The sequence below is a fragment of the Carassius carassius genome, chromosome 43 (genome assembly GCF_963082965.1).
Source record: "Carassius carassius chromosome 43, fCarCar2.1, whole genome shotgun sequence".
NCBI classification, from domain to species: domain Eukaryota; kingdom Metazoa; phylum Chordata; class Actinopteri; order Cypriniformes; family Cyprinidae; genus Carassius; species Carassius carassius.
In genome coordinates this window covers 16080266-16103488 of record NC_081797.1, presented here as the reverse complement: position 1 = coordinate 16103488, position 23223 = coordinate 16080266, and the positions used below count along the sequence as shown (strand labels likewise).

The following is a 23223-nucleotide window of genomic DNA, read 5'->3' as shown; positions in this document are numbered from 1 at the left end:
CTGTAATTTGATTACAGTTATAATGTCTATAAAATTAGGTTACTTAAATTACAAATGCAGTGTTAAGTAAAAATCATCAGTATGTATAGAAATGCAGCCTTGAGGAGCATAAGAAACTCCTTTAAAGACATTATTCTGATCAATCATTCTGATGCCAAACCTTTGAATGGTAGTGTATTATTTTTTTAAAAGACAGTGTGTTACCGTCAATGATTCTCTTGACTCTCCAGATGCGGAGGGTGATGATGAGGCTGATGGCGTCCCAGGGGCTGCTGGGGCCGTTAGCCACCGTGGAGGCCACCATTGGGGCCAGAGAGAGTACAATCACAGCACCGTCAAATACCTAATTAAACAACAACAACAAATGTTCATACGTCTTTCAGCTTTAATACTGTATATACAAATGTATTTAATACAATGGGACACAACTGATAAAGTATCATGTTTTAATTAAGTTGTTATATATTTATTTATTTGTAATGTATGTGTACATTAAAAGTACCATTCTGGCAGCGAAAACGATCCTGAACTAAAAGAAGATTAATGTTTTAACATATGATGTGTTTATAGAACCAATCAGATAAGAGTAAATGGAGAGTCAGCGAAAGCCTCATGTAATTGGCTACAAGAAGGTGGTGGACCCGCCCTCTGTCTCACGCTTGCAAAACTCAGTCAGTGTAAGCGTGGAAAAATTGAAGTCAGAAGAATGCAGATCATATTTATTTTGCTTTAGCATGGAGCTGTAGTTTCACAATACTTGAATTACTATTATGAATAACAGATTAAATTACAGGATTTAATAACAGGATTAAATTTTGCATATAATTTTTTCTTACACTTGAAACGCGATTTACACCTACACAAAGCTTCTCTTGCACATGCAAATTTAATACACGCTCACAGTCTTATGTACTCTTCCACAACTCTTGCAAATCTTTTAGGCATTATTTTTACATAACAATTCTGACTTTTCTGTTGCAATTATGAGTTTATATCTCACAATCTCACTATATTTGAAAGTGTATTAAAATGGAAAACTGTTATTTTAAATTGCAATTATATTTCACAATATTAGTTTTTTTTGTCAATATTTTGGATCAAATAAATGCAGCCTTGTTGAGCATAAGAAACTTACTAATCACAAATTTTTGAATGGCATTGTATGTATATAATACTTATTTTGTATTATTTCTGTTTTACAAAACATACATTTTTCCATGAGTGTGTGCACCTTAAAATAATCAGTAATTTAAAAATAATCTGGTAGACATGACAAAAAAGCTATATTTATTATTTAACGATTGGGTGTGGTCGATAAAACTAAACAGCCAATCACAGTGCAGTCAGCAATGGCTCCTGGCCTGCTCAGGCAACAATGTTACACTGAGAGCGTGTCACTGCGGCAGAGAGAGACTCATCCTTCATTAAGTTTCAAGGACTTGCCCCTTCACTCTGTTTCCCCCCGTACTAATGGGACCCCGGGGAGCTTACCTCAACTTTGTTCTCTATATAATCCCAAATCCCGAGCACCACAATCCTAAAGACAGTCTGGGAGAGGAAGAGAGAAACATGGAAGAGAGAGCACAGAAGTGGAAAGACCAACAGAAAGAAAGAGAAAAGAAGCAGATTAATGAAAATCACTGATCAGATTTCTGATACTTCAGCACATTGCATTCTGGGAAATCGTCCACAAAAAAAACAAAAAACAGAGCGCGTTTCGTTAAAGGCAAGAGAGAAGCCTTGGGCAAAAAAAACCCTTTTTCAGTGCTCCACGAACAGCAAACATAAATAATGAGCTTGTGGGAAAATGTGTACATAGGGTAATTCAAAATCTAAGTGATATCGAGATGTGGCGGCAAAAGAATTCACCTCCATTTGGTGGCGAAATAACCTCCACAAAACCCATTTCCAAGCCGAATCATTTTTTTCCCTTTCATCTCGTCTCAGAACGCAGCTCATAATTTATCAGTGACCTGCAATATGTATTCATAAACTCGCAAGCGGGGCGAGATCTTATCGAAACACTCGAAGGAGACGCTGTTTTAGTGACTGCTGACTCAGGTGGCACAAGCTAGTCTTTTTATCGCTTTCTATCACTACTTCGCTCTCTAAAACATGTGATGCTGAAACCTTCCCGTCTCTTGAGCCTTTATCGATGAGCGAAACGCAAGCTGAAGGAAATAAATGCAAGTCTGCTTTAAAAGAGCCAGATACAAATGCAACTGGATCTGAAGAAATGGGAATCAATAGAAGTCAGCAGCACGTGTCAGGACACACACACACACACACACACACACTTTGAAAGTACAGTAACAGCACAACATGAAACAGTTTTTTTCTTGGGTTCAATTAAGACAACCCTACAGCATAAACATTCAGACGAGACCTTAAATCAAATACTTCCAAACGTCCCGTAGCGGCACCATTCATTTGAAACCTACTATATCGACAGTTGTAAAAGAGGCTATTTCTAGCAAGCCTGGTGGCTCTGTGTAAATAATGATTGTCTCAGACTCAGCATCTTAGTTGTTTTAGTGGCCTGTGACCTTCAAACATGCACTTTTAATGCTGAGACGTTGCTCTTTTATAGCTTTGTTATCTTTCATTTGAATACTGACAATAGTCTTAGATGTTTCTCTAAAAAGTACATCTCAGATAACTTTGTTTTGGAAGACTGATGGGAAATGTTTAATGAGAAATGTTTTCGAGCAAAAATAGAAAGCAAAAAAAGAAAAGAAAAGCAGGATACTTCAGTGATTTACACTCACCTCGGTGAAGAACACGGACAGGATGACCAGGCTGATCCAGTGGATGATACATGCGAACTGGAATGCATTATTAACTGTGGACACAATTCAAAGAGATTTTGCTTTTACTTCATGTAAATCTGATTATAATACAGCCAAATGTAAAGCGCTGTAGAGTCTCAAAACATGCACAACTCAAAGGTCTGGGGTAAATAAAGGTTTGAAAGAAATTAATACTTTTGTTTAACAATGATGCATTAATGTGTTTGTTCATTAAATAATATTTATATTTAAAACTTTATAAACTACAGAAACGCATCGATTCGCTACAGGAGGCCTTTATTCACCCCCCCGGAGCCATGAGGCACTTTTTATTATGGATGGATGCACTTTATTGTACTTCTTTGGGATTGTTGAAAAATAACATCTACTCACTGCCATTATAAAGCTTGGAAGAGCCATGACATTTATAAATCTAAATCAGATTGTATTCGCCTGAAAGAATAGAGTCATATCACTTTCTTCTATACATTGAAATGGATGAAAAGTAGAGACAGTAAAAACAAACCTTTTTTATTCCAAATAAATGCAGCATATTAGAGTGATTTCTGAAGGATCATGTGACACTGAAGACTGCAGTAATGATGCTGAAAATTCAGCTTTGCATCACAGGAATAAATTATATTTTAAAATATACTTAAATATAAAAACAAATATTTTAAATTCTAATAATATTTCACTATTATTTTTTTATTTATTATTATTATTTTAATCAAATGAATGCAGCCTTGGTGAGCATAAGATACTTGTATTCAAACTTTTGAATATACTGTATTTAGTGTTTGAGAAGTTTAATTCATTTTAGTGAATCGGTTCATTTGAATGAATATATCAAAACAATTCACTTCATTTTACTACTGTTTTAAAAGTCTCTGTGTGCCATATTACCACTCATTTTTGTAAAATTTTTATAAAATGTTCTGCATAAAACAGTGTTAAAAATTCTAATTGTAGGGAAGAACTATATTTTGTACATCACATATAAAAAAGTTTTTTAATTAGAATAACTGGCACAATCATCCACGATAAGATCAGGAACATATAAAAAAAAAGTAAAAAAGCTAAACTTTAATTTAATTTTGGCTTTTTGTAACAGCAAGGTAACAATATATTTTAGATTTTCACTTTGCAAATCAGCTAAAATAAATCATTATTATGATCTTTTAAACTGTTTACAAATCAGACATACTGAAACACATAGAAACTTTCACCAAAACAGAACATTTCACAAATTACTTATGTATATTTACTGTAGATAACATTAAAAACCTCACATAATACTCATCTATTTGATTAGGCGTTACATAAAAAATCCTTGAAATACATAAAATTGGTTTCCTCAGAATAATTCCCATATGAAACTCCTCCTTACAAGAACTTTTCAAGAGGGAAGCCAAATTTCCTACTATGTGTGCAGCATCAGGACAGAGGGCTGCTCGATCTCATTATGGCAGCCGCCTGAACTGAAAGCATTAGGCTTTTGTGATATGATATTCCACCCATCCGCGTTCTGCATCTATCTATTTATTCGCTCTATTGCGGTGCAAGAGATCTACTGCATTCAGTTATCACCCCCTCTCTCGCTCGCTCTCTCCACACGCCGCAAATCTCCGGGCCCATATGTCTTAGTTTGCTCTGTTCACTGATCTGTCCATCAGTCCATTCATCTCCCTCAATCCCTCCTTCCATTAATCTCGCCCGCCGGTCGCTGTCCTGCACTCCTCCACTGCTCCCATCCATCTCTCCCCCTCCATCTGTCTATCAGGACTGTGTAAAGGCCAGAGAAGACAGAGAGATATAGGCTGACTTAGGCCTCTGTTATCTCTCACATTTCTCTCTTTAGTGTGCACTCATCTGCACACAGAGCAGTGATTTTCCGCCGTTGTGTGAATGAGGATCTCCGCTCAGATTTACAATAGGCTCTTATGAGAATAGCAGCAAATAGCAGCTAAGCAAATGTCACTCACAATGTGTTTATTGAGAAAAATCTCTGCAGAAAAGATTCCTCGTCAGGGAATCAGAAACATACAATTTGAGTTCATTGAGTTCAAAACAAAATGTTTCCTATGGGCCATTTCTTTCCAGTCAATCAAAAAGCAGAATGACTCTTATGAGTGTAGTGGAAATCTGAATCTTTTATGCAGTGAGTGGCACTGTCTGATATGTCAGAGCATGTGTAACAACTACTAGATAGTAAATCCCAGATTGACATCTAAAGGGATCTGAAGCCCTTTTAATACTCACATTGTAGGAGCTTAGTATCAATGAGCAGTTCCACAGTCAGTAAGAGCACCACCAAGACGACACAGGCCACCAGGAAACAGTTGAAGCCGGCGCTCAGCAAACACACCTGCCACAGCGCTGCTCTCCTCCCACAGCACGGCTTCAGCCAGTTAGACCTGCAGATCAAACACATTGACAGATACAGAAAGAGAGACAATATCAACTATTTCTGAACTACAAAAACACAAACACAAGAAAACTGAACTGTGCTTTCACACATATGGCCAACAACACAGGTGAAATAGAGGTTTACTTCACTTCAGTTTCTACTTATACATACAAGTTTACTTCTGCTTTTGTATACAAGTTTACTTTAATTTGTAAACTAAACTAACATACAAAGGTAAACTTGTATATAAAGTTAAACATACATACAACTTTGCTTTTATTTGTACACAAAAGTTTGCCAAGTTACTTTTAGATTCAAATTTACTTCTATTTATATGTGTAAGTATAAGTTTACTTGTAAAAGTAAACTTTCATGAACAAATAGAAGCAAACTTGTATATAAAAGTAAACATTAATGTACATAAAAATTTGCTTGTTTGTACATAAGACTGCTTGTCAAGTTTACTTTTACATACAAGTTTATTTCTATTTCTACTAAGTACAAGTTAACTTTGTTTAACATACAAGTTTACTTCTATTTCTAATTCTAAGCACAAGTTTACTTTGTTTTACATTTAAGTTTACTTCTATTTCTACTAAGTACGAGTTAACTTTGTTTTACATGCAAGTTTACTTCTATTTCTACTTCTAAGTACAAATTTACTTTGTTTTACATACAAGTTTACTTCTACTTCTACTTCTAAGTACAAGTTTACTTTGTTTTACATACAAGTTTACTTCTATTTCTACTTCTAAGTACAAGTTTGCTTTGTTTTACATACAAGTTTACTTCTATTTCTACTTCTAAGTACGAGTTAACTTTGTTTTACATACAAGTTTACTTCTATTTCTAATTCTAAGTACAAGTTAACTTTGTTTTACATACAAGTTTACTTCTATTTCTACTTCTTAGTACAAATTTACTTTGTTTTACATACAAGTTTACTTCTATTTCTACTTCTAAGTACAAGTTTACTTTGTTTTACATACATGTGTACTTCTATTTCTACTTCTAAGTACAAGTTTGCTTTGTTTTACATACAAGTTTACTTCTATTTCTACTTCTAAGTACAAATTTACTTTGTTTTACATACAATTTTTCTTCTATTTCTACTTCTAAGTACAAGTTTACTTTGTTTTACATACAAGTTTGCTTATATTTGTTCATAAGAGTTTACTTGTACACATTAATACACGTTTACATTTACATATAAGATCACTTCTATTTCTGCTTGTACATACAATTTTATTTACACATAAAAGTGTACATTCTCCTTTACAAACAAGTTTATTTTTTACTTGTAAAAGTAAAAACAAACTTATGTAAGAACAAAGGTAAACTTGTACAGTATATAAAGGTAAACTTTTGTACATACCAGTTTGCTTCTGTTTGTACAGAAAAGTTTACTTGTCAAGTTTACTTTTACTTACAACTTCTATTTCTACTAGTGTACTTTTAGTTTTACACACAAAGTTTGCTTCTATTTGTTCATGAAAGTTTACGTCTACACATTCATACAAGTTCATTTTTACATACAAGTTTGCTTCTGTTTTACTAGTTTACATCTACTTTGGCAATCAAGTTAACTTCTATATACAGGATAACATTTACTGTTCTTAAATTATGCTTTTCATAACTACAACCCGTAAACCTGTGAAATAAGAGATTTATTTTGTATTATCATGAGATACAGTATTCTTAGGTTTTTAAGCGTTTGTCAGTTTGTTCTTTACATATAGCTACTGCATGACTTCATATGGACTACTTTAATGGCTCCTTCATGGCCTTCATTTTTGGAGCTCATCAGCCCCAGGTCCCACTCACTTTTATTTTATGTAAAGGAGCTGCCAAACATTCACTTGATTAGTTGGAATTGCTTATAGGCCTCAGTTTAATTGTGTTTTTCAAATTTTGTTAGGCAGTAAACCTTTCAGTGGATGCTCTTGTGAGTGTGACTCACTTTGATTAATCACATTTTCTCACTATCTCTGTCTCCGTCTCTGTCTTCCTCACTCCTCTAAAAGCAGATTAATTGAATTGCCCAGTTGAGGGGTCTTATTCCCTCTTGCTTTTTCTGTGCTCCTCTCACTCTCCCTTCCTGACTCTCATATCATCTAATGCTATTCCACTTCCATGGGCTGATCTCAGACCTGGGGACATGACCTCTGACGTGGACTCATAAATTGATCATTAAAAACAACATCAATGTGCTCTTTCCGTTCTTTAAGAAAACGCACCGCACCGACATGTAGCACAGTATGCTTCGGACGTCCCAAGTTCACAAAAACTCGTTATTTTTTTATTGTAGATTATTAAACCATTACTCTGCCTCAGAAGTCTGTCCGAAATCAGTTTCATGAGGTGCCTTTGTGCAAAAACGCTGCCTGTAAAGTCATTGCCTCATACAGCAGCGAGGCAGCAAGTCTTAGGTTTTCGGATGCAGTCTACTTGTGAAAGCATCCGTTGTTTTTTGTTGTCCTCTTTGCTGTTTCTGTGTTTTGGAAATTCTGTACAGAAGATGTGTATTAGCGCCCCCTACCATATAACAATGAAAACATTATTGGAGCACAAGTAGGCTATAGCTCATTTTATATATATTTTTGAGAAGTACATAAAGCACATTTCTGAGAAGAACAAAAAAGGTAGACTGAAAGTATACTTTCCTATTTTTATTTTATAAGAAGTATACTAATAACACACTTGAATAAACTTATTTTTTGTAAAGGAGGTTATGAATGTTAATCCCGGAGTCCAGGAAACCGTTACAATTCCAAGCTATTCTGGCACCATGTATGCTCTCTTTTATCTCTTTTTTTTTCTAACTGAAGTGTTCGAACTCAAGCATTTGCGCACTTTTTTCCAGACTGAGCTCCAAGACCGTGCTGTGCGTCCCGGGCTCCTTCTCTTGGGAGCGGATTCTGATCTTGGCAGCATGGGTAAGACCGATCAGTGTGGCCAGACTGACCTCATCCTGTGGCTCTCTGAGTTGCATCCATAGACACACACAAAAACACGTACAAACACATATACACACACACCATCTGGAGAGTACAGACTCCACTAATTAGACGCAGCCAAAAAGATGATTGCTTAACAGCATGGCCGCGCCTTCATTTGATCAGATGGACTATATATGCACGCTTTGGGCTTCGCCCTCGTGCGGTTCGAGCAGGAAGGGCAGATCAAACATGGAATCTGTGTGCTTGGCTGAGCACTGTTGTCTAATAATACCACCTTCCCAATCCGTAACTTTATGCCCTCCTAAAAATTTCCAAGTCCCCTGATGGCTCGACAACACTCAGTTCTGATCAGCACATACTGCATTTCATTATAATTTGATTCAAATCTTATTTCATGTTGACATTTCAGTACATATTGTGCAGGTCGACCCTTTGCACAAACATACATTATACTATTTTACACATACTACATGCAAGTATACTGTAATTAAGTACAATAACAATGATGTTGATTAAAGATTTGTAAATTTTCTCATATAAAGTGGTCAAACTCATCACCGCTTATGGCCAACCTCTTCAGAAGTTTCTATGCAGTTAATAAATTGTTAAAAGTGGTTGCTAGGGTGTTGCTAAGGTACACTAGGATGTTGATAGGGAATTTATAGGATATTCAGAGTGGCTGCAAAAGCTAGGCAAATTCTAAGGTTTTCCAGTGGATGTGATTTACAAAAGAGAAATTTCACAAGAAAATGACTAGTTGCTATTGTGTGCTGGATGTTTGCCAAGGTGTTGCTGAGGGGATGCTAGTTTGTTTCTGGGTTGTTGCTAGAGTGTTCAGGGAGGTATGGGCAATTTTTATGGTGTTCTGAGTGGTTGCTAAGAGGGTTGGTATGTGTTTGGGTGGCTAAGGTGTTTTGAGTGTTTACCAGGGCATAGCTACATGCTTGCTAGGTTGTTTAAATTTATGTTTTGTCATGTAACAGTTTCCTTCCTTATCCTTAGCAACTCACAAATGAGGAATATCAAAAGCAATTTGTTGGTCGCTTAGGCATTGTTGGATGTTCTGTATGGATGTTAAGGTGATGCTATTTGGCTGCTATGGTGTTCTGGTGTTCTGTTTCACTTAGTGGCTGCTAAAGGAGTTCTGGATAGTTGGCAAGGCATTAGTAAGTGATGCTTAGGTGCTTTGGGTGGTTGCCTGGGCATTGCTAGGCAATTTCTAAGGTTTTCTTGGTGGTCACTAAAGTACTGTAGCCTGGTGGAGACTGAGACTTGCCACACTTATCACATTTGTTGTCAGCATGCTCCCATCTAATGTATTGTAAAAAAATTTGAATGTTAGATACCACATATTGAATCAAAAATGTTATTTTCAGCTGGTCTTGATCAGCGACCAATTTTTTGGAGCATTTCTAGACACTAGGGGGTTGAACGAAGTCGACATTTTTGTGATGAAAATCTAGTAGATGTGGACTCACTGATGACAACATTAATGAACAAATAAGCATGAACATTTAAGCTGAGATTTGAATACCTTGTGCGTGACACATAGGCTACTGTCTGTAACCTATGTGTGTGCGTTACAATACAGCAGCACATTCAATTAGAACAGTGATTAACTTACCTATAAAATAGGCTATGGCAATCAAAATCGTGATTTGAGACATTGTGATTTGCTAATCGCAAAAACCTGTGATGTGGACTCTATATTACTCTGTTCAAGAGCATATGCTTGACTGTCAGCCTTGAGTGGCAGTCTTACTAACCCATAGATTGAGGGCACCTCCATTCCCCCTTAATCAGCTCTGCTCTAGCCAACTGTGTAAATGCCCACTATTAAAAAAACAAAAAAACAAACAGGAAGCAGGAGAGAGACAGAGTGGGATTTTGGTGTCTACAGGGTCAGATCAATAGTTAGTCAAATTAAAACTAAAATAAAACACAAGAGCTGCGTCACAATGCATATCAAGAGCAACCTTATTGCATGTTCGCTATTCCCAATTCACAAGACCGCACACATCTCCTGTGTCTCTGAATGCTTCTCATACTCACCGCTCTCTTCCCCATGTGGTGCGAATCCTGCGTCACGGACAAGCCACACTTGCCACACTCACGCAGCCTGTTTCGTAACACTCGGTTACATTTGCGCGTGGCCCTGCACCGCAAATATCCACACACATGCTAAACCTGTGTCGATTCGTGTTTTCACACAATTGAAAATTGAATGGATTTCAGGGTTATAATGGGAATTGTATTGGTTTTAATGTAAACTATAATGGTGTCTATTTGATGGATTCTATTAGTGGTATGTAATATGGCAGATGGCAACCAATAGAACAACAGTAGTTCCTATTGAAATAATGGCAAAAAGAAAAATGACATCAAACTTAAAGTGTCATTGCAGAGCATTAAAGTTGACTTTTCAGCTAATCTGTGCATCCCCTACTAGAAACTACCTATGAAAAAGATTACATCCATATTTGACACTGGTACCCCTGTAAGGGAAGTGTGGACCCCAGAATGGGAACTGCTGTTCTAGGTTGCTAGGTCGATGTTTACAAGTAAAAAAAATGCACCCCATTTCTTTATCATATTCTGACCTGTAGATAAGTCCTGGGTTCCTCCTTCAGTGTAAGTGTATGTCTTTCTTGAGCTTAGATGGATGTCTCTCCAAAATCTAATTCAACAATCTAACAAGCCTAGTGACAGAAGGAGAGAGATTATTTGGGATTTACAGGTAATAAATAATGAGGACTAGAAGAATGTACATATGAAGGTCTTTCTGCTTCAAGAATTGAGCAGTAAAACACAGCACTCTTACTGATTTATTGAGGGATGAGGGAGGTTAACGCTAACACCAACACCAACACTCATAAGGTGTCTCTCTGGAAGAAAGTGTGCCATAGAGCAGAGCGGGCACCAAAAGGCTATCTTGTCTTTCCACATATTCAGAACGTGACACTTTAAAATGGGGGTGCATTTGACATAGCATGCTACTATACTACTTATACTTGGAGTGTAGGGGGGGGGGGGTAGTACACTATGGCTGGAATAATAGGTGCATTTGAAATCGCATACTGAGTTGTTAGTAAATTTGATGAGTTAGAGAAAGAGAAAGCTATGTTCTATATAGTACATTAGAACCTCAGCTGGTCATCCAGATACTTTTTGTCTACTGTTTTATGAGTACTATGAATTCAGACATACATTTCTTTTCATGCACTGTTTCCCACCAACTATATTTTAGGGAAGTAGGCATATTTAGATGAAGGGGCTGTATCCCTAAATGCTTGAATTGACCTTCTGTTTCTAAAAGCGATTAGTATCCTTATGCTTTCCATCTGAAAAGCTGAACATTTGTATCATTATGCAGTGAAATAAATTATGGTATTTTGCTATTCTGGCTGTAGCTGCATTAGTATGGAAGGGCAGTATAAAAAAAATGCAAGACCGTCAAACCAGGAGCCGGGGTGAAACATGCCGATTGCTGGAGGTTGTTATTTTATGCTGAGCGAGCAGCAGCTAGTCAAACACAAACCCCAACCCGTGACCTGTATTAGAGTAATGGATGAACGAGTTTGAGGTGGGAACGTTCAACACAAACTTCAGCACAAAATGCTGCTGTGTAAGAAGGACACTGGCTGTCTCCAGTTCCAGAGTGGAGCTATAGAGGGTGAATGGATCTCTTTCACCTTCCCTCAACCGAATCCTGCCGAGGTTACAGAGGAGCCTGGGTCATATGAGAATGGGACATGCTGGCATTTACTGGCTCAGACCACAGTCTGTCAAACTAGAGGTGAGGGCTAAACATTCGGGCACATGTAGGCAAGTCAATGACAGAAATCACACAAAAGAAAATTAAGCAATAAAATTAAGTAATATGTTTTACTACGATAAGATCATGGTTAATTTTTGTAAGGGTTTTGAAGTCCACAGGTTTCTGTGGAAAAAATGATAGAGGCTGTAGCATTTTTATAGCAAAATGGTGGTCAAAAATAAAAGATTTAGTGGACATTTGAATTAAATGCTTAGTCAATATTAAATAAAGATTTGATCCTCCTGTAAGTGTAACAATAAGAATTGCCATGCCTTTGGCGCCCTTTGTGATAATATGTAATGTACCTAAATGTTTCATGTTAATGTTTATTTTGTATTAAATTATCTATTTTAGCAGTGTTATTCAATGAAAACACACAATTATTTTTAATTAACCAATCATTATTGCCTCAGTTTTTATATAATGCGTTTTAACTCATGGAAACTAAAATATTAAGGCAGATGCATTGGTGGTGGTGACATTAAACACATTATTAACATCAACAACCAAAAAAGTTTCACAGGATTATGAAAGCAAGTTACCTGAAAGTTATACATAGGCTTCATCTTGGGCTTTTTGTCTTTTGCCGATGTCTTTTCCCGGGCAAGGTGTGTTGGAACGGCGCATCATGTGTGCTTAGACTACGGCCAACAGTAGGGCTGTCCTCGACTAAGGATTTTTCTGGTGGACTAGTAGTCATTCATTTTAAGCATTAAACCATTTAAATAATTATAATGAGCCTTGAATTGTCTACATAGCCTAATAAGCACTCAAGCATATGCATAAAGCCTGCCACAGGAGTAAGTGAGCGTGAGTATTTATTTATTTTAACAAATATAATTAATTCCAAATTATGTTTTTGGGGGAGTTGCACCACATGTCATGCCATTTCAATTCAATGAATAAATATGTCATGTGGCGTAATCATAATGTAAAATGTAATAACATAAGACTCAAACTGCATTTTACAACTTGAACTAGTCATGTCATAAGAAAATGACAACTTATCTGATACATAAAAGGGATGGTTCACCCAACAATGAAAATTTTATCTGCATTTTGGTTGCATAACATCACTTTGATTTGCTGGGTGGGAGGGGGGGGGGGGTCCTTTTTCAAATGTTAATGAGGAGTGAAGCAGTTTTGCTAAAATCTGGGAGTCTGATATTTGTGCCAAAATAATTAAATTTTCTTTGACTGTCATCTCGACATGTCTGACTAGAGATTTAAAGAAGACAAATGACTTCAAATATTCAAATACCAAACGATAATGTAGACACATACATTTCCAAATGCTAATTTGCACTTTAGCTAGCCTTGCGCGGATACATCGTACAGTGGAAGAAGCGGGGAGGAAATGCATGTGCTGGAGAGTAGACAGGTTTATAGAGACATCAGTATCAGCACTACGTCAGACGCAGGAGAGACAGATTGAACCGCAGGAAACAGCCGACTGGAGAGGGCTGATTTATACCGTTAAAAACGGATCGATCGTGAACTGGAGAAATGTGCTGTCATACATGCCTCTCGGTCAAAAACTGATTCTCCCGCTGCCGCTCTTGCTCCAGGAGAAAAATGAACAGGAAAGAAAACTTTGAGGCTTTATTCTAAACTCTAGTGGTGCTTTGCTGTCTACATACTGACGTTGCTGTCCTAACCAAAATAGAACTTTAAAACAACTGAATTGAAATGTTCTTCACAGGCAACAGTCATTTGTGAACGCCACACAGTTATGCTTCTCATGGTACATGCAAGAGAGTGTCAAGGTTGATTATAAGAGTTGGTCTCAAGCAGTGTTGCCAAGTCTACGGTTTTCCTGTGGAATTGGGCTACTTTAACACTGTTGTCGTGGGTTTTTTTCATGTCCGTGGGTTGAAGCGACCCCAATAACGTGATATTTAAACCCTGCAATGAAAATTTTACCAGGGGAACCTAGCCAAAAAAAAGTGTATTTTACTCCCAACCGGAATGCAATTTTCACCGGGGGACCCCCTCCAAACGCCATTGGGCTAGTTTTGAGAAGCAATTGGGTGGGCTTTGTTGTGAAAACCTGGCAACCCGGTTAATTAGCACGTTACATGACATTCTAAAAATTACAAAAAGAAATGCAAAATGTTAGGTGATTAGTGCAGTTTTATTAGATGGTGCTACTTTTATCAATACATTTGGTTATTAAATAAAAAAAAGAAAGCAGGGACGCTCAGCATATATTTTTTTAATTGTCTGTCAATAATGAACATTTACTTCTATTCTTATTTTCCCAATTTGTATAACAAATTTAATAACACTGTTAAATGTAAATGTTTAGCAAATCTCAAAATAAATATCCATGGATATTCCATATTTATGGAATATCCATCTTGAAATGAATAATTTCAAAATAAAATATAAAACGTGATATAAAATTTTTAAATTACATTTTTTTAATATTAAAAAATATTTATTAGTTGCTGACTATAAATAAAAAAAGGTATTTTTCAAAATTCTAAAGTAATTATTTTTATATACTTTAAATATTTTAATATACTTATTATTAATCAGCTATACAACTAAAATACTATAATACAGAATTATTAAAGAATAATTTAAACATATTTTAATATATTCATCAGTTAACAGCTATAAAATAAAAATAATAATATCAGTCTCTTCCAAAATATATATAATTGTTATTTCCCTCAGTTCCTTTCATTATTTCATGTGAACATTTTCACAGAAATTGTTGTAAATAATGCATTCATGAATTACCTTTGTGATGGATACATAATGCAGCCTTAGAATTAAGCCAAATTATGTATAAAAAGGCAGCATAAATTGACTGATATAATATACTGTATGATTGTACAACTTTTTAAATGGAAAGGCAACATGTTTTATTGTTCATTTTAAGAGGATTTTTTAATTAATATTAATAATGTAAACATCACATGCATTTATATTATGTTTTATATTTAGCTTGAATCCAGAAAGGGTCCGTATATAAACTCATACAGTAAAATTACCAATGACTTACAAAGCACTGACAAAAACACAAGGAAGGCAGCAGATGGAGTGGCCAAACATATGTTCACATGGACACGTACACCAAGGCTTCACTAGAAGCTTAACAGCCAGCCAGTCTCAGGCACCGAGAGGTTGAGGAGGCATCAAGTTGGTCTCTGAGGAAATCACTTTCAGAAAAAGCAATCAGGGAGCACAAAGCTGTACCACAAGCACCTTCAAGCCTCCACATAAATCACCCTCACTTGCGGTAGCATTAACGGCATCACGTTACCGGCCTCAGTAAACTTCAGCGAGGGTCTTGGCTTTAAGAGAACAACTAAAGGGCAAACAAAAACAAAGAATGAAACCACAAATCTTCACCAGAACCGATCAGTGTTTTGACAGATATCTCAATTGCATGTCACTCTCAAAAACCCCATCACATTAGTAATCCAACCCTGTTGATTCTAGAAATCATTATTGGCATGAGCCGGTGAAAAATAGATCTGAGTCTGCCTGCAATGCCTTGATCTAAGCCATTATGTTCCTTGATAGACATCATTTTAAAAAAGTAAACTTACAGCCGTCACTAAATAAATAAATAAATATATGGAATAACATAATAATCACACAGCATACGTACATAAGATATTTCCAAGAGCAATAATCAAAATCTATTAAGTGCAGCCGAGGCTTTTTAACCTGCTCTTTGGGGTCTGATATGGTTATATGGTTTCATCATACAGCACAGCTGATTCACATTCGCTGCTGCAGAAATGGAAAGAAAATTATATACTAGAAAAAAAAAAGATGGGATGGAAGCCTGTCTCAGCATCAGAGGAAAAAACTAAAATAAAGTGCTTACTGTGACTTCATTTTTCTGAATTGTGTCCATTTTTCATAATTGTAACTACATCTAAGAATTGGGACTTGGGCCTATTTATCACAATTGAGACATTTCTTGTAATTCTGCTGTTATATCTCAGAATATGTCTGTTTCTCATGATTCTGACTTTCAGTCTCACAACTGCAATATCTTAGAACTGTCATTTTTCCAACCTTAAATCTCAAAATTGTGACTTGTATTTGTGTTTTTTATTGTAAGAATGTGACTTTGGATCTTACAACTGTGACTAGAGCTTACAAATTAGACTTAATTTCTTGCAACTGTTTTATATTTTAGAACAAGACTTTAAATCTTACAATGATGCCTTCATTTCTTATAGTTGTAGCTTTAAATCTCAGAAAATGACTTAAAGGGATAGTTTACCCAAAGATGAAAATTACCCCATGATTTAGTCAGACCCCATTCACTGCCATCATAAAGTTCGGAAGAGCTGGGACATTTTAAATTAAATCCCAGATTGTATTCATCTGAAAGAACCAAGTCACCTAAGATGACTTGAGGATGAGTAAATCATGGGGTGATGTTTTATTTTTGGTTGAACTATCACTTTAATATTTCATGATTCTGACTAAATCTCACTAATGTGACTTCATTTCTTGTATTTGTAGCTTTTCATGCAAGAATGTGACTTTGAATCTAACAATAATAACTTAATGTTATAAATCAAACAATTGCGACTTAATTTCTTGCAACTGTGACTTTACATATTAGAATATGACTTTAAATCTCACAATTGTGGTTTTATTTCTTATAGTTGTAGTTTTATATCTCAGAATATGATTAGAAGATTCTGACTTTAAATATCACAATTACGACCATATTTTTTTTGTAATTGTGGCTTTATATCTTCAAATTTAACTGTATCTCATGATTCTCTACACAGTCTCACAATTGTGCCTTAATTTTATGTAATTGTGTGCCTATTTTTACATGCAACTTAAAGGAACAGTACACTTTTTTTTCCTTTTTTTTTTTTTTGAATAGGCAAATTTTCCAACTCTCATAGAGTTAAACAATTGAGTTTTACCATTTTTGAATCCATTCAGCTGATCTCCGGGTCAGGCGGTAGCACTTTTAGCACATTACGCTGGAATGAGAGTATAGTTCCTTGCCATTTCGGCCTAGAAAATTGCAACTTTTCCTTTTCCGTCAGTCTTAGCACATGATGCAACTACAGACTAGTCAAGTTTTAAATAGAAAAATATCGAAACTATTTGGTAATTTTTGAGTGAGATGCTAACAGTCTAATCAGATTCAATGATCTATGCTAAGCTAAGCTAAAAGTGCTACTGCAAGTCCCGGAAATTGGCTGAATGGTTTCAAAAATGGTAAAACGTCTCCAGGTTAAGTATGTTATCATGGTTCACCGAAGGGAACGAGATGCTGTGTCAAAACACTATGGGAACGCCCCCAGCGTGACCACACTCTGAATCATATGTGTAATCAGTCCAATGGAAGGGCGAGACGTCATAGGCAGGTGACATAGCAACCAAGAAGCTATAAAAGCATGCGAGGTGGAACCGGCTTCAGCTTCTAGGAATGAAATGTGCTCGCAGGGATGCCGGGAAGTATGGCCCTGAGACGCAGCATCTCGTTCCCTTCGGGAAATCATGGTTACATACTTAACCTGGAGATATTCCCCTTCAGGAACTCGAGCTGTGTCAAAACGCTATGGGAACGAGAATACCCACACCGACAGACTTGCAAATCCCTGTCTAGTATGGAAGAGCACAGTTAGGATGAGAGAACAGAAGAGCCAGGAGTGGCTCGTATATATAAGCCATAGAATCTGATGAATGTGAGGGGTGTGGATTGTCCTGCTGCAATCCAGATGTCCTGTATAGACACACCTGCTAAGAAGGCCGCCATATCTCGGGTCGAGTGAACCTTGACCCCCAACGAGAGGGGAGATCAGAGGATTTGATGTTATGGAATAGCATCCTGATCCACCACTTACCATAAGCTTTTCTGTCCGGGGGCCTCAGCGCACCGCAGAGGAAACATGTAAGAAGAGGTTGTCTTCCCACTGAATGGCCACAGAGAGGGGCGTGGTAGGCAGCAATGGCCACCACAAAGACCTCTATGGTGGAGTGGGTCAACCCTGTGGATAAATAGGCCTGCAGGAACTCCAGAACTGAATGGAGGATGGTCTCAATAACCTCGGTTGAGAGACCAGAAGCTATGAGTTTTGCCCCCTCAGAGGCCACACCCATAACTTCCACAGCTCCCTGGGACCACACCAGGAATTGGTACGCTAGTTTGTACAAACGGCGTGAGCGCAGACCCCCTTGGTGGTTGACATAAGAGACCACAGCTGTGTTGTCGGTGCACACCAACACATGGTGACCTCTTAGAACTGGGAGAAGGATTTTAGTGCTCAAGACTGAGCAGTTCAAAAGATGCAGATCTAAAATAGGATGCAACCCTTCATCCATTAAGTACCAGCTGTAGGACCAAGACTCTGCAACGCGAGGAGGGACCACCTTGATGGCCTCCATCCTCAGAGAGTGTCTACTTCTGTTCCATTACCAGAGTCTGCTCTGGGCCCACCAGAGTGGGAAAGGCCCTGTTGAATTGAGGTGGAGGAGTACCGAACTGGATTCTCACTACAGTGTGCAGGACCCACTGAGACACGTTTGGCATGTTTTAATGCTGCCAAATAGTCTACTAAGGAAATCAGCCTCTTGAGACTGATCTCTGGAGTCATCAGTGCAGTAAGCTCGGTGCCATGAAGCGGCGCACCGGAAGGAGATGGCTGAACTAGCTGCTCTGGAAACCTCTTTGGAGGTTGCAAGCCTCTTAGCACTCTTAGTTTAGGGCTGCTCCTGCCCAGCAGCCCCTGCTTACCGCCTCAACCTCCTCAGAGGAAAAGAGGTAAACACGTGCTCTTACTCAATAAAATTTCTATCCCAAAGGCCCCTGTAAATCTAACTCTCCTTAGTCTGATATATACTTCATTTTATTCCTCAGAATATGCAATCAAACAACCAGACAAGTAAACACAGTCAGGTATGATAAGATTAATATAAAAAAATAGAAAATTATATATCTACTGTAACTTCTCATAGTCAGATAAATACTTAATTTAATTCCTCAGAATTAAATGCAGCTAAACAACCAGACAAGTAAACACAGTCTGTTGTGATATGATTCACATCAAAAACTGAAAATGATGTAATACACCCGTTGCCTCGGCAGTGAACGAGCCACCTGGTCACACACACACAACATCAGTCTCCTTGGAGGAAAATAGCTGCAGCAGTGAGCTATCACTCATAGGGGGAAGAAACCGCAGCGTGTGCTTCCGAGCCTCGAGAAAGAGCTCTAGATCAAGGGACTGCTTGTGGAAATTGGAAGAGCTTTCTGAATGAAAAAAGCTGATTTCCACCTCACGTGCTTTTATAGCTTCCTGTTTGCTACGTCACCCGCCTATGACGTCTCGCCCTTCCATTGGACAGATTACACATTCGATTCAGAGTGTGGTCGTGCTGGGGGCTTTCTCATAGCATTTCGACGCAGCTCAAGTTCCTGAATGGGAACTGAACTGTTTAACTCTAGGGGAGTTGGAAAATGAGCCTATTTTCAAAAAAAGTGTCAAGTTCCTTTAATATCTCACAATTGCAACTATATCTCATAATGCAATTTTATTTCTCAGAAGTGTGCCATTATCTCACAATTGAGATAAACCAAGAGCTGGAAGGTAATAGCCTTAGATAACTCAACCTCTTTTTTGCCATCATATGCCACATAAAGTATTTAATGAGTAAATGTATAGGAAAATACAAACATATTTTTATAAAAAAAAAATATGCCATGATTACTTTGTGATTGCTAATGTGTTTTAGAGTGTTTTGGTATAAAGTATAAATTCTGCATATGAATAATTTATACCCATAATACAAATTTCAAGGGACAAGTTAGACATTGAAAGCTGAATATTTATGGTTAGGGGTATACTAATTCCTGTCCTGAAGTATGAGTAAAAGCAAATAAATCCTCAACTCCTAGTACAGCTCCAAACTCCAAGGTCCCTCAGTCTTCAAGGTTGGCAAACTACCCCAAATAATGATAACATGCCCAATAAAGAAAGCCTCAAATGAATAATAATGCATAATAATTCTTTCTGAGCTGTCTTTTGAGAATTGTCTGCTTTTATTTGCAGGTTCTATGTCAAAAGCAAATAGGACAGACTGATTTCCAGTGACCACTGTGAATGTCAAAAGTTGCATGCTGATCTAAGACAAGTTTCTCTTACATTAGCTGCTTTTAAATGTAATAGTGAAGGGAGCGGCTGGTCACAGATCAGCAGGAAAGAGCAGGCTCCACTGACAATGTCAGACAAAGAGCAAGCAAGCAAAAGCTAAAAACAATTGTCACAGCCAGCAGACAAACCTCAGCACTTCAGGAAAGGTATAGAGAAGATAAAATACAAAAACAACAACAAAGCTAAGCATAAAATATCTGCTGAATCTCTGAGAAACTCTTTATTTGAACAGCACACCATTAATCTCATAAAAGTTATGAGGATATCACACTTCAGTGCTAAATTCTTTTATCTGAATATTATTTCAGTCTTTAAATTGCAGCTTAAGATCTTAAAAAATTGATTATAGTAAAAATAATATGGCATTTTACAGATAAAATATATAATGCATTAATTAAAAAATTAAGAGTCAAGGGGAAAAATCTAAAAGTATAAACATTACAATTACAATTTTTTTTTTCGTTAATTTTTAAAAAAGTCAAAAGGTTTTAGGTTAATTGACTGGATTTTTTTGTGGGTCAACAAAAAGTAAAGAATACAACAAATGTCATATACAAAAAGTTAGCAAATCATGCGTTTTTATATATATTTTTGCATTACTGTAGCAAAAACAAATCCCTAAATACTCCAGGGAGCAATACATTTTTTAAAATAAATAAATACGTTAATTAATCACTTAGTTAATCACATAGTTTATAAACAAAATAGATTTTGTAATGTGTTGGTAGGGTGCCCATATTTTTTAGTTTATGAACTAGATTTGTACATTTTTGTGAAAATCAAATAGGGATGTAACGATTAACTGCAAACTGGTTGAAAATCGATTAAATATATGACGATTTAAATCGGTTTAGATGCTAACAAATCACGATTCAATTAGGGGTAGGAGTTTATATGAATGTATGTCTGAGGGGAACTTACTGTCTTTACATGGTATTTTTTATTTTCGTCATGCCATAACTGCAGCGCTGCTTTGTTTACAAGAAAACCAGGAAAAAACTTTAAGCGCCACCTGCTGGCAGGGAGTAAATCTGCGTCTCCTTCAGCTCGTCTGCTGTTTCTGTTTAATGCAGATATTTTTTTATTTATAGTTTCACAAAACTGAAGTCTAATCTTTCTGTTTTTGCTTCAGATTTCGAATTTATATAATCTAATTTATATTAAAAACTGCTCATGTTGCATGTATGCAGCATGTTTGTTTGGATCATGATAAAAATACAGTTGTTGCCTCTAATTTTAAATGTAAAGAGCATAGACAAAGCCTTATTTTGTTTATATGAATAGATGTATTTTATTTGTCCCACTTATTTATTTGATTTGGGGCTTGCTTTAAAATTTCAGTTTAGTTTTGTTATTTACATTTACATTATACTAAAATTGTGTTATTTAGCAGACACTTTTATCCAAAGGGACTTACAATTAGGACAATAGAAGCAATCAAAACCAACAAAAGAGCAATAATATGCATATTAGCATATTATTATAGTGTTATATTTCAATTTCGCAAAGAAACATGCAGCATTTTGTCCAAGCAATAATAAAGGGACACATTACATTTATTATTTGTTTTAAATCTCATTTTGTAAAAACAAAAAAAAAGTAAAAAAATCAAGTATTGAATCAAGTCGTGAAATCAAAATCTAGTTAAAAAATGTAACTAAAAAATATGGGCAGACTACCAACACATTAAAATGTTTTATTTTTATTACTCTTATAAACTATTTAGCACTTAATAGCATATCATTTCCAATTATTTGCGATGAAAACCAAAGATCAAGTGCATTAAAATAGGAAATCATAATTCGATGTTTCAAATGTTTTTTATTATCATCCATTTTTTCTCAGTCAAGTATCTTTATCGTTATGAAAAACCTAGAAGAAAGCATGAATATTTGGGGCAGTCCATATGCTAGACTATATGATCGTTTTCACATCTGCTGTGGTGTTTGTTATGATCTAAGAGTCTGTGTGAGACGTTCAAGGGTCAGTTTGAGTTTAATTATAAAATGAATACTTTTATTTGGCAGGAATGCATTGAATTGATCAAAAGTGTCAGTAAAGACATTTCCAATGTCACAAAATATTTCTATTTCAAATAAATGTTCATTTAAATGTTCTCATCATCAAATGAAAAAACCAAAACAAACAACAGTAAAACAGCAGAACTGTTTTCAGCATTGATAATAATAATAATAATTATAAATGCTTCTTGAACAGCAAATCAGCATATTAGAATGATTTCTGAAGGGTTTTTTATATATATGAAAAAATATTTTGCAATATAACTGTTTTTATTTTATTTGTGCTCAAACAAATGCAGCCATTAAAACTTGCGCTGTTTTAAAGCCTGCCCATAAAATTCAACATTTCTTTGAAACTGCAAAAGCAGTAATGTAAGCCATGCATTATTTAAACACTAATATTGTTTTGCGTTCATAAAGTTTCGGGATAATAAATGAGCTGTCGTTGTGGCATGTTTCTATTCTTAGCTTAGTTCAAATAAGGCTTAAACTGACATCAAACCATGCAAATATAGCCTGTCTGTCATTAAGTACATGCTTCAGATGTGAGTCACACCAGAAACACGACCTGTGACGTGACTGTGCTCTCGCTTTCTCTACTGACAGTTACGGGAGACGGAAACAACGCTGTTGACATGCTGGTGGGGTGAAACTTGATTGAGCTCTCTATGGAAATCTGTATGGCAGAAAATGTTTTGTAGATAATATAACTCAGCAAATCTGATGAAAAGTATCCTTGACAGAAAGCATGTCCTAACAGAAAATATACCTGACAGTAATCCCAGAAAGTGCAAAGTTTTCTTGTTTCATTGGCTGCTGTTAGGTTAAGTCACAGTACATTGTTTTTAAAAAATGTCAAGAAACCAATTAAAATAAAACAAATGACATAAAGATTTATCTGTAGGTTACATATTTGGATTATGAAAATTGTAAGTAAACTTTGATAAAACGCTACACTGCTGCACAGTGTGATACAATCACAGCCAATCACAACACATTTGATTTTGGACTAATAAGCTATAAATCGAAAGACAGCTGTACTTGTAAGTGATAACTTTTAACACTTAAAATGT

The 23223-nt window shown here is 36.2% G+C and overlaps 1 protein-coding gene across 2 annotated transcripts in view; it reads right to left on the bottom strand.

Annotated features, from left to right (window-relative positions):
- Positions 1-23223, bottom strand: part of tmem266 (transmembrane protein 266) — a 63478-nt gene that overhangs the window by 9729 nt on the left and 30526 nt on the right. For both annotated transcript variants that reach the window (XM_059536365.1, XM_059536366.1), the window contains 4 exons: positions 5052-5206; positions 2769-2842; positions 1492-1548; positions 205-343 (listed from right to left, as the gene is read on the bottom strand). In XM_059536365.1, coding sequence (XP_059392348.1) covers positions 205-343; positions 1492-1548; positions 2769-2842; positions 5052-5206 — 425 coding nt within the window. The remainder of the gene's footprint in view (positions 1-204; positions 344-1491; positions 1549-2768; positions 2843-5051; positions 5207-23223) is intronic.